The 12910-nt window shown below is 39.6% G+C and overlaps 2 protein-coding genes across 4 annotated transcripts in view; one reads left to right on the plus strand and one right to left on the minus strand.

Moving 5' to 3' along the window:
• The window catches only part of SREK1IP1 (SREK1 interacting protein 1), a 44180-nt gene extending 40135 nt beyond the window's left edge, over positions 1-4045 (minus strand). Inside the window, exon 1 of the mRNA XM_030321932.2 lies at positions 3867-4045. Coding sequence (XP_030177792.1) covers positions 3867-3879 — 13 coding nt within the window. The 5' untranslated portion in view covers positions 3880-4045. The remainder of the gene's footprint in view (positions 1-3866) is intronic.
• Positions 4046-4296: 251 nt separating this feature from the next.
• The window catches only part of LOC115518421 (spliceosome-associated protein CWC27 homolog), a 103395-nt gene continuing 94781 nt past the window's right edge, over positions 4297-12910 (plus strand). For 2 of the 3 annotated variants that reach the window (XM_030321899.1, XM_030321897.1), the window contains exons 1-2: positions 4297-4536; positions 12398-12494. In XM_030321899.1, the coding sequence (XP_030177759.1) occupies positions 4495-4536; positions 12398-12494 (139 nt within the window). In that variant the 5' untranslated portion in view covers positions 4297-4494. The remainder of the gene's footprint in view (positions 4537-12397; positions 12495-12910) is intronic. The other variant, XM_030321926.1, reaches the window with a different exon arrangement.

Consider the following 12910-nt stretch of genomic DNA (forward strand, 5'->3'; position numbering starts at 1 on the left):
ATGTAGGCAGCACGGTACACGAGAGGTTCTGGGAATAGCTGACCAAGTAAGAAGACTGTAGAATGCTTCAGAGGAAGGGTGGGAGGAAAGAGGAGCAAGAGTGATTTGGCCATGCTGAGGAGTGCGCACTTCACTCCAGCAGACATGGGCACCTCTGGCATCACAACAGTTTGGAAGAGAGAGAGAAAGCTCGGTCATCAACCCCTTCACTACATACCCAAGGACAATGAACCTTGCAAAGGTTAGGCTGCTTGAAGAGAAACACAACATTCACAGTTGGGGACAAGAACTAAATTCTTGGCCCCTAGGAAAGACAGGATCAGATATATGGTTTCGGAAAATTATCTCAGCAGCAATGGGCAGCACAGACTAGAGAGAAAAGAAACTATGTGTAGTGTGGTTTTAGAAGTGAAAAGAAACTGGATGCACTGTAATTCAGAACTCTTCTCTTACTAAGATGTTATAGTAATGTGTTTTAAAAATTGGACTCACTTTGATATGCCAGATGTATTGTTAATTTGGCTACAGAAAATTCCCTACCTTGGCTATATAGATTTTACTGAATGAGAGAAAAAGAGTTTTTGTGCCAACCACATCAATAACATACATTGCCCCTTGAGCCAGGTCAACTCTCATTGGGGAATGGAGCATCATTAAAATGGATGTCAGAACTAATTTCAACAACTGTGAAAGGGTAAAGCAATTTTTAAAAGAAAGTAAACTTCACTGGAACCTGTATTTAAAGGTCACTTTTAAAATGACAACTAAGACTATGATTTCCCTAAGAAAGTGTACATTTCATTGTGTTGCCTACATAATGGTGTATGCTTACGCTTCATGCTGTGGAAAAACAGCTGAAGTAGGCGACCATAAAATAGAAGAGGCTGATACTCATTTGTGGAAAGTAGCCTCATCACTTTATAGTCATATTTTGTAGTAATCACTAGCAAGACCACCAAAGAAATGCCATGCTGAATCCATATGAGCATTATACCTAAAAATAAAAGAGCCTAACATAATGCCTGTCCTTGAGCCCTATTTTTCTTAAATACACTATCTGGATCGATCATCCAAGAAATTATCTTAACATTTTCTGTATCTGTATTTTCTAATGGTACTTGCATTGTGCTCTTACAGTGCTGTCATGCCTATTATCTCAATTTTTGCTAGGTTTAAACAGTTTATCCATGTCTTGCTATCCAGCTTAATGACACAATTTAAGATTATTACACTTTGGAGATTCACTATGAATTGGAAGCAAGTTAACCTGTCTGTAACACTGGGTTAGGTTTAGAGCAATTTCAATAGGGACTTTTAAAAAATCACTTTTTTCCTTTCTTAAGTTGCTCATTTTCATAACTAGTTTTATGAGGACACAAGCTGTGATACTGTGTCCCCTCAAGTGTCTATACCATCTGGGTGCTCAAAACGCTTGCTCAAGTAATAAAACCAGCAGCGAGAGGTCAACTCTAGATGCAGCCGTGCGGTTCAAAGATCACCAGCGCTGACTTAAATTATCAGGATGCCCAGACAAGCTACTCGGCAGAATGGCCTTTCTCTGCTAGTTCCTTCCATGATGATATCCTCCAGGCTTCAGCCACAGAGCTTCCCTTCACATTCTACACCGCTAACATAGTCACTGACAATGGTCTTAACGCCTGCTTCATGTGTGGATGACATTCTGGCTTCTTTCCTAAGCTACAAATTCTATCTCTCACTGCCTATTAGATGTTTCAATTTGTATGTCTGACTACACCTCAACACAGAGCCCAAATTGAAATTATCATCATCCCTCTAAAACCTGCTCCTTCTCAGGTGTTGCCTATATTAGCAAAGAGTCTCACCCAACTGCCTAACAGTAAAACCCAAGTAGACCTCACTTCCTGTCTTACCTACCTACCCTGAATCAGTCACTGACTCCCCGTGATTCTACCAGCAAAAATGTGTCTCCAATCTATGGGCTTCTCTCCCTTCCTGACACCACACGTGAAGTATCATCATAACTTACCAGAATTTAATTGGTGACTTTAACTCCAAACTATCATCCTTCCAATCCACTGTGCAGCCAAAATGTTCTTTCCGAAATATGAATCGGTTTAAAAATGCTGAAATGGCTTCCCATAATCCTTGGGAAAATATCCAAACTATCTGTCATGGCTTCCAAGGTCCTTTAAGAGCTGGAAACCACCTTGTAAATTATCCTACATGGCAAGATGAGTATGGGGACTAGAAGAGTCAGACTGCTTACCTACAAGATATCCCTGAACAAGCAAACACTTAATTTCTTTGTCCCTCAGTATCCTCATCTATAAAATGGAAATATTAATACTTATCTCACACTGTGGACATGAATGTTAAATGAGATAAAATACAATGGCTTGACAAAGTGTGTGACACATTTGATACATAGTAAATACATAGTAAATGCTATTGACACATCTGATACATCAGTAAATATTAGCTACTGTCATTAACTTTCCAGTTAATTTCTCACTTCTCTCCCATTTGTATTAGGAGTTCCATCTATTGGGAGCATCTATTATCTCCTTTTCACTTACATATCCCTCTGGCTGCAACTTCCCCTCCCATCAATCCAACCCTCCTGGAATCCTTTAAGGCTCATCCTAAATGCCACATCCTCTGTAAAGCCCTTCTGTCTCCGTAGGTGCCCTTACAACGTGCTCCTGAAGGCTCTGTATTTTCCCTGCCATGCATTTGTCCGACTTTCTGGTACTTTCTCTTCAATGCTAAATTCTAAGTTCTGTGTGAGGAGCCACTGTCCTGTTCCCCACTGTATTCCCAATGCCTAGCACACTGCCTAGCACGCCCTTAATAGTCACGGTGGTGTGGATGAATGAGTGTATCTTTCCTCTCTCACACAACCCCTCTCCTCCCCAAACTGCAATGCTAACAAAAGTGCAATATTCCTATAACACTTATCTGTAAAATACACTTCAGGGAAGGCTGCCACCGAACAAACACCGTCAGGTAATACTGGGAAGGGCAGGTGAAAACAAAGTTAGGGGGTTCTGAACCACAGCCCAGAGCCTTTCATACCCTGAAGTGCACTGTGAACCTCCAAGTTGTGTGTGCTTGAGCGGGTGGGGTGGGGGTGTAATTCTCAAAATATCTCCTACAACCAGTGTTCTTCCGAACACACCGTCGCAGAGCTGATGTAAGGAGGTGCTCTCCCCGACCAGGACTTCCAAGCAAGCGGGTAGTTGTGGACGGGGAAACCTCTAAAGCACTTCTTTCGCAGGGTGCACTGTTTTTACGTCGGTAGTCAGTGGACACAGAATCTGCGCGCTGGAAGAACCCACAGACATCGAGGAATAAATCTTCTTTTCCAAATGCACGAAATGAGGCCCAGAGTGGGAGAGCGACTGGTCCACCGCCACACAGGAACTCCATACAATAGGAAGGGAGAGGAGAACCCCGGACGCCAATTTGGTCCCCGGGACTTCCACTACAAACAGTGCCTCTTGGCTCCTGGGGTCCGTCAAGTGCTTGCACCTCAATTCTATTTTCGAGCCATCCCAAAATTAGGTCAGTTTTTCTCGGCTACCTCCTAGGCCTACAGTTGCTGCCCCTCCTCCCCCACCTCCCCCCACCACACACTTTCCCTTTAAGCCTTCCAGCACAGCCGGAGCCTGGCTGGGGCGGGGGAGATAGTTTCTGTCTTCCTTCTTCCCTTCAGAGATTATCTCTGGAGTGTAAACTTTTTCGTATAGAACAAACGAACCTGTTAATTTTAACGCCTCCGCCTAAATCCCCATGGGCGCTACTCCCTACCCCCAGCGCACCCCAACCTACCCTACCCGCTCCTTTCCTCTCCTAGACCCAGGGGCCCTGCCGTCCGTCTTCACCTGGGACTGCCATTGCGCTGGTAAGAGGGGTCGCAGGAGCCGTAGGCTTTCGAGAGTACGCTCGCCTCCCGCCTGCCGCGAGGACCACAAACGGCGAGGGCGGCCTCTTCCTCCCACCGGCGCCGCCGGACTTCCCTGCCAGTCGGGGAAGGCCTCTGGCGATAGCGGAACCAAGTAACGATGATGCAGTTTCCGGGGGAGTCATATTACAGAACACACATGGTCCGAACCATTGCTGCCAGCCCCGGGGGTGGAGATGAATGAAACCTGCACATACATGTACTGAAGTAAACAACACCAACATTTACATATCCTTTTGTAAAAGTGTAACACAAATTTAGTTAACTTGCAGGTGCTTAATAATATTTTTTCGTTTCCTGGAGGCCACTGGAACCCCCCTTCTCAGGATTAGCGGTGCTCAGGCCCAGGGGCAACATGGCGGCGTCCGTGAGGGACTAGTTTTGGGAAAAGGTAGTGCTTGGTGCCGCTCATTTTGGGACATTGACAAACTGGAGCTTTCTGCGACCATCCGATTGAAGGAAGCGTGCCACTGATAGGTGGACTGCTTTAGTGATCGGCTCTCCGTTCTCACTCCCAATTAGGAGCGGAGCCCTGAGCACTGAGCAGCATGAGCAACATCTACATCCAGGAGCCTCCCACGAATGGGAAGGTGAGAGCCTCATCTACGGTACCTGGGCTCCCCAAAGTGATACCTCACCCATTAAGGGAGTTTTGGGGCGTTAGGGTTGGAAAAATCACAAAATGTCTTGTCCGTTACTCCTGCCTCTGGACAGGATTGCACCGAAAACCACCTACTGACACCTCTCGGCAAATACTTTGAGAAAAGTCCTCAAATGGAGATTTCTCCAGTGTCTGGCCACATTTCTTGCTTTAGCCTAACACATTCTAGGGCGTTTTCTAGGGCCTTAGGTAGAAACCTAGGTATATTTAAAATTGTGATTTTTGTTTTTCTTAACTTGTAAATCGCTCTTTCTCCATTCATTCTACAATCATGTATTGAATGCCTAGTAGTCACCAGCCACTGTACTAGGTGCTGGGGACACAAAGATGGATGGGTAAGGTCTAGTTGTTGCCCTAGAAGAGCTTATGGTTTTGTTTGGGAGGTAAGCAGGTAAAGAAAAACCTGATAAGTCCAATAGGCATGCTTATGGAGAGAGGAAGTCTAGTGCTACGGTAAGTACTAAAAAATGAGCCACTGAGGAAGAAGAGAAAAGCTTCGTGGAGGAGGTATCTTTTGAGCTGGTCTTAAAACATGAAAGTGGAGAATGAGAAATGTTCCCACATTAGAATGGGAGAATGATTTCCTGATTGATTTAATGGTCAAGGTATGTCAGTTCCCATCAAAGATTTTTATATGCAGTATGAGGCAGAGGAGTCAATAATGGAATAAGTATCACTGGGATTCTTAAACTGTGAGCTAGTCTCACCACATATGAAATGAGATGGACCAACATAGTGGAGAAAATAGTGGGACTGAAAGTACTTAGTTGAGGAGCGTCTGTATTGCTCAGTCGGTTAAGCCTTTGACTGGGCTCAGGTCATGATCTCACAGTACTTGAGTTGAGCCCAATGTCAGGCTCCGTGCTGACAATTCAGAGCCTGGAGCCTGCTTCAGATTCTGTCTCTCTCTGCTCCTATCCTGCTTGTGCTCGCTATCTGTTGCAAAAATAAATAAACATTTTTTTTTTAACTTTAAAGCACATAGTTGAATTAGGATAAACTAAATTTACATCAGATACGATTCTGTTGCATGACTATATCATAATTTATGCAGTCTTTTGTTGATCAACATTTTGTAATATAATAAGGCAATATGAAAACAAAAACAATAATGCTCTAATTGATATCCCCACCAAGAATTTTAGTGGGTGTTTTGAGATGGGCCATTCTTTTAATTCTTTGCTGTGTGAACTTCTCCTTACTCCTCATCTGTATCTCACATCATTGTGAAAACTCAGAATACCTACCTCGTCATATTTCCAGATGTTTTTTGAGGGTGATATCACCCTCAGTTAATAAACACTAGTAGAGAATAAAAATATTGCCCATCCTGCTAGTCAGGGCTTTCACACTTATTATTCCTTTCTTTAGTACAATCTGGCCTGCTCAAATGTCACCTTGGCAGAGAGGACTTTTCTGTTTACTCTATAAAATCACAAACTCCATTCATGTCCTGCATTCCAACATTCCCTGCCCTTTCCCTCTTCAGTTTTTTCTGTGTACTTACTAGTTATTGTTTATTGTGTCCTCTGCCTCCCATTCTCCTCCCTATAGAATGCAAGCACTATGATGGCAGGGACTGACATCTAGAATGGTGCTTGACACATGGTAGGAGGAGTTCAAATATGTACTGACTGAATGAATGGATGGATTAATATTTTATTTCTCTTAAGTTAAAGTATTAAGCATCAGTGACTTTGAGGTTATATTGCTGCTGAGCAAGGGAAGATTTAGTTGTTTTACTCTGGAAGGAAGATTTGACATGGTCATAAAGAGGAAAACCTTTAACAAAGATACATGCCTGAACAGGAGATCTTTTATTCAACAAATATTTATTTAGCAACTAGCACATGCCAACCTCTATGCTAGGTTTTAGGAATACAAGGGAAAGGAAAACCAGCATTGTCTCTAATATGGAGTCAGTTGAGTGAAATGTACATTCACCAAATAATCATGTAAATAAGTACATGCAAACTGATAAATACTGTCCTTCTGAGAGCACTTGGGTGGTTCAGTTGATTGTCTGACTCTTGGTTTTGGCTCAGGTCATGATATCACAGTTGTGAGACTGAGCCCCTTGTCAGTCTCCGTACTGAGTGTGAAGCTTGCTTGGAATTCTCTCTTACTTTCTTTCTCTCAAACTAAACTAAAAAAAAAAAAAAATACTGTCCTTCTGAAACAGAGTTGGGCTTACAGAGAACATCAGGCATAGCCAAAGTTTCCTTCAAACACAGTTGGGGATTTTTTTTTTTTTTTAACATAAGGCCAGTTGAGGACATTGAAGCTTCAAAGTTCTGTACCATAGAGAGCACATGGCAAGAATTTGGGCCTGGAAGGAATTTAAACAGATATAACAATATGTTTTCTCAGTGAATGTTTGTTTAGTGCCTATGCTGTCTAATGCTACATTAGGTACTAAAAGGATTAAGAGATATTCAGAATAAATGGGACAAAATTCCTCCCTTCAAAGAGCATAGTATCAACCTGGGAAGTAATTGACTTATCATATCAGTGGTTGTTTATAAGTTGTGCTGTGTTTTGTTGTAACTCTGGCCTCTGAAGATGACATACAGAAATGTACCACTTGATAGAAATGTCTTTATACACTCAAGATGAAATTTCTATGTATTATGATCACTTAATTTAAATTGCATATTAATATTCTCTTTTTTTGAGAGAGAGAGAGGGAAAGAGAGAGAGCACATGAGTGAGTGGGGGAGGGGCAGGGAGAGGGAGAGAGAGAATCCTAATCCCCACACCCAGCACAGAGCCCCACTAAGGGCTTGATCCTATGGCACTGGGAGCTCATGATCCTGTGGCTCATGACCTGAGGCACAATGAAGTTGGACACTTAGCCGACTGAGCCACCCAGGCGCCCCAATGAAACGTTTCTTAAGAATAAACATTTATTGTGGCTCCATGATCTCATGGTTCATGAGTTCGAGCCCTGCCTTGGGCTCTGTGCTGTGACCCCTCAGAGCCTGGAGGCTGCTTCTGATTCAGTGTCTCCCTCTCTTTCTGCCCCTTTCCCACTTGTGCTCTGTCTCTCTCTTTCAAAAATAAACAAATAAACATTAAAATTTAAAAAAAGAAACATTTTATTATCAAAGTATTGCCTTATTTTGAATCTTTAAGAAAGGGAGCACCAATACTTGACAAAATAGTGATGGCCAAAAGAAATGTATGGAGGAAGGAGCCATGTGCCTTCTTTATAAATTCAGTAGCTTATCAGTGGAAAGAGTAAGAAACTCTGGTAAACAAGGTAGCCCAACTGTGTATGCATTCTTTTTACTGGGTGTAAGTTGACTGTGGCCAAAAATATTATAGAAGAAGAATAATTACAACAATAGTAGCTACCATTTTTTGAACATTTACTATTTGTCAGGTAATGTTCTAAGCAGTCTATGTGTAATAAATCATTTTGTTCTCACAAGAAACCTATGAGGATATTATTGTCCCTATTTTAGATAATAAAGTTGAGTCACAGATATGTTAGATAGCATGTCCAAAGTAAAAAACTTCCTTACCCTTTGTAAGTGCAAGGGTCAGTCAGTACTGGAATTTGAGCAGCTGACTCCAGAAACTGTAAAGGGAGGGATGGTGTGCATTAGTTTATTCTTTAGAGTAGTGGTTTCTTAAACCAGTGAGTGCACACTTCAGGGACTGTGCAAAACCATCATGAGATGCAAAGAGAAAAGCTACATTCTTCTGCTTGCATTTATCGTTTCCTTTGTGTAAATGTAATCTTTTTTAGAATATTTTTTAAATGTTTTAATTTTATTTTTGAGAGACAGAGAGAGACAGCATAAGTGGGGGAGGAGCAGAGAGAGAGGGAGACAGAGAATCTGAAGCAGGCTCCAGGCTCCGAGCTGTCGGCACAGAGCCCGACATGGGGCTCAAACCCACAAACCGTGAGATCATGACCTGAGCCAAAGTTGGACGCCTAACTGACTGAGCCACCCAGGCGCCCCTAAATGTAATCTTTTATATATAAAAAGGAACATATATATTCATTTACTTAGTCACTTTTTATATGTCATGATGTAATTTTTCCTAATATCATGCTAAATGGATTACATTTCATTGTTAATCTGGATTAACTAGACCAGCCCTCACAGATTTCATATTGAAAGTAATATTAATAATGTAAACATAAGCAAACCACAAGACCTGATGCCTCAACATGGGAAGTATGTAAAAAATTAGAAATTATTATGAAAATTATTTGAAATACGGATTTCTATTTATTGTTAATGATGAACTTTGTCTTAAGTGTATATTGTGCCTTGGCATATTTATCAGTAAGAATATAAAGCCATTGTCATTTTCAAGACTTTTAAAACAAAGTGAGTAGAACAGGAAGATGGACCTCTACAATTTGAAAGCAACATTATGTTAAGTGAAAGAAGCCAAATACCAAAAGCCACACATTGTATGATTCCATTTATATGAAATATTCAATAGACAAATTCATAGATACAGAAAGATTAGTGTTTGTCAGGGCCTATGAGTAGGAAGAAATAGGGAGTGACTGCTAATGGGTTACAGGGTTTCTTTTTCAGGTGAGGAAATGTTCTGGAATTAGATTGTGGTGGTGGCAAATGTCTGGATTATACTAACAAATGCTTTAAAAGGGTGAATTGTTTGGTATGTGAATTATATGTCAGTAAAGCTGTTATTTTTTTTTTTTTAAGTTTGATTATACCACTGGTAAAGAAGAATAAATTAAGAAATATTTTAAAATACTGTTTTTATGTAATGCTTTGAAATGTTTATCTTCTGTGACTCTTTCAGTACTAGAGTAATATAGTACTACATGTATTTAAACGTACTTATTTGGGAACTCTGTGTTCCAGTTCCTTACCTCCCTTCCCACTTCCCTTTTCCTCTTTGCTAATAGGGATGCACACTCTGAAAAAGTTGGAGATCACTGTATTAGAGTTGCAAGGAAGGGAAGACATGTCAAGGGTCCCTTTAACAGTAGCATTTTATTTCAAGTATACAAGGGGATAATAGGTAGGACAGGATATTGTCTTTTGAGATATACTGTACTTTTAAGATTGGGATGGACACCAGTTTTCATGGAAAACCAGAAGGTAGGGGCACCTGGGTGGCGCAGTTGGTTAAGCGTCCGACTTCAGCCAGGTCACGATCTCGCGGTCCGTGAGTTCGAGCCCCGCGTCAGGCTCTGGGCTGATGGCTTGGAGCCTGGAGCCTGTTTCCGATTCTGTGTCTCCCTCTCTCTCTGCCCCTCCCCCGTTCATGCTCTGTCTCTCTCTGTCCCAAAAATAAATAAAAACGTTGAAAAAAAAAAAAAAAAAAAAAGAAAACCAGAAGGTATTACCCACTGTTATAGATACAGTCTAGGGAGTTATTCAGCCAACTCAGTTTGTATCCCAAATATATACCTTCCAAGAAACTGAGAAACCAGCTGGGTTGGTTTGTCATGATAGAGTATTTATTTTGCACATAGTTTCTTGCTGTGCCAAGTTAGAAGGCCTTACCTTCATGAGCTGGTAGAAAGGAGACTTTGAACGGATTCCATGTACTGTAGATGATGATTTTAAGACATACCATTTTAGTAACATATACAACCCAGAATTAGATTAGGCATGTTTTGTTTTAAATTAGGAATTGCATGATTTTGAACGAGCAAGTAGAGTGTTGGTATATAAAAAGATAATTTTAAAATTGTCTCATAGTGTCACAATTTCATAGATTCATTGTTCTTTAGTTTCTTAATTTGCTATACCAATTTTATTGGAAGGAAAGCTGCAAGAAACTTTCTTAATTAAAGCAAGTTTAAATGACTGATTTTTAAATGAATAAGTTTTTCTGATTAATAAAGGTATATGCTGCTTTTTCTTAAATCTTAAATTATTTCTGAAATTGCTGTTTGGAAGATATAAATGTAGGGGCGCCTGGATGGCTCAGTCAGTTAAATGTCTGACCTCAGCTCAGGTCATGATCTTGTAGTTCATGACTTCGAGCCCCATGGGCTCTGGGCTGACAGCTCTGAGCCTGGAGCCTGCTTCGGATTCTGTGTTTCCCTCTCCCTGCCCCTCCCCAACTCGCATTCTGCCTCTCTCTCTCTCTCAAAAGTAAACAAACATTAAAAAAAAAAGGGAAAGATATAAATGTATAATGACTTGTACTGAATGAATACTTTTACTGAAATATAGTTAACATACAGTGTTATATTAGTTACAGGTGAACAGTATAAGGATTCAATAATTCTGTACAATTTTCACTGTCATCAAAGTAAATGTACTCTTAATCTCCTTTATCTGTCTCAACCTCACCTCCCCTATGACAACCACCAGTTTGTTCTTAGTTTTTAAGAGTCTGCAGTTTGTCTTTTTTCTTTGTTTCTTAAATTCCACATACATGTGAAAACATGGTATTTGTCTTATTGTGTCTGACTTGTTTCACTTAGTATTATTTTAACATCTATGTCCATCCATGTTGCTGCAAATGGCAAGATTTCATTCTTTTTATGGCTGAGTAATATTCTATTGTGTATGTGTGTGTGTGTATATGTGTGTGTGTGTGTGTATATGTATATATATGTGTATATATGTATATATATGTATATGTATATACAGTGTGTATATATATACATATATACACACACATATATGTGTGTGTGTATATGTGTGTGTATATATACACATACTATATATATATGTGTGTGTATATATACACATACTATATATATCTATATCTATACCTATATATCTGTATATTTATATATATTCCACTTCTTTATCCATTTATCCATATCTTGGCTATTGTAAATAATGCTGCTATAAACACAGGGGTGCATATATCTTTTCAAATTAGTGTTTTTATTTTCTTAGGGTAAATACCCAGTAGTGGAGTTAATTATATGGTAATTCTATTTTTAATTTTTTAAGTAACCTCTGTACTGCTTTCCACAGTGGCTGCACCAGTTTGCATTCCCATCAACAGTGCATGAGGATTCCTTTTCCTCCACATCCTTGACAACATTTGTTATTTCTTGTCTTTCTGATTCTAGCTATTCTGACATGTCTAAGGTGATATCTCATTGTGGTTTTGATTTGCATTTCATTGATTATTTGCATTGGTAATGATGTTGAGCATCATTTCATGTGTCTGTTAGCCATCTGTATGTCTTCTTTGGAAAAATGTTTATTCAGGTCCTCTACCCATTTTTAATCGTGTTATTTGGGTTTTTTTTTTTGGTATTGAGTTGTATAAGTTCTTTATACTTTTTATATTAACCCTTTATCATATATATCATTTGCAAATATCGTCTCACATTCATTAGGTTGTCTTTTCATTTTGCTGATTGTTACCTTTGCTGTGCAGAAGCTTTTATTTTGGTATAATCCCAGTAGTTTATTTTTGCTTTTGTTGCTCTTGCCTGAGGAGACATATCTAGGAAAATGTTGCTAATGCCCATGTCAAAGAAATTACTGTCTGCCTTTTCTTCTAGGAGTTTTATGGCTTCAAGTCTCACATTTAGGTCTTTAATCCATTTTGAATTTATTTTTATGTATGGTATAAGAAAAGTGGTCCAGTGTCATTCTTTTGCATGTAGCTGTCCAGTTTTTTCAGTACCACTTGTTGAAAAGACTGTGATATCCCTGTTATATTTTTTTTAGTATAACAAGCCCAGCAAGTTTTTAAAATTTTAACTTTAAAATTGAAAATTCATTAATGGATGCTTCATTTTGAGCAGCAATTCAACTGATTATCAAACCAAAATGATAATTTAATATAATGATGTTATATTCTTTCCATAGGTTTTATTGAAAACTACAGCTGGAGATATTGACATAGAGTTGTGGTCAAAAGAAGCTCCCAAAGCTTGCAGAAATTTCATTCAGCTTTGTTTGGAAGGTAAAAGTGTATCTTTCCACAACATTGAAGTCTGCTGTTAAATAGTGGTAATGAGTGATAGGAGTGGGTATGAATGATATGGTGTTGAGCTGTTGTGTCAGGAAATGGATAGAGGAGATAAAGATTGTCTTTCAAATAAATCTTTATATCTTTAGCAGAGAAATTTATGTCACCAAATAAAACTTTGATCCTTTTTGATCTTCTTGCCTGTTCTGTACTTCTTTCTTTCATCCTCTAAATAAGAGTACTCCCTATGATTGCCCCTAGTTCTCCACTGTCTTTACTCTTCAGTTGTTACTTCTCTCCAAATGACTGTCAGATTTAGAATTCCAGCCATTTCCTCTTTTCTTAGCTGTAATTTACATGTCAAAATGACTAGTGGACTTTTCTACTCCAATCTTCCTCTGTCAGCTATA

This window comes from Lynx canadensis, chromosome A1 (assembly GCF_007474595.2).
Source record: "Lynx canadensis isolate LIC74 chromosome A1, mLynCan4.pri.v2, whole genome shotgun sequence".
In the NCBI taxonomy this organism is placed as follows: domain Eukaryota; kingdom Metazoa; phylum Chordata; class Mammalia; order Carnivora; family Felidae; genus Lynx; species Lynx canadensis.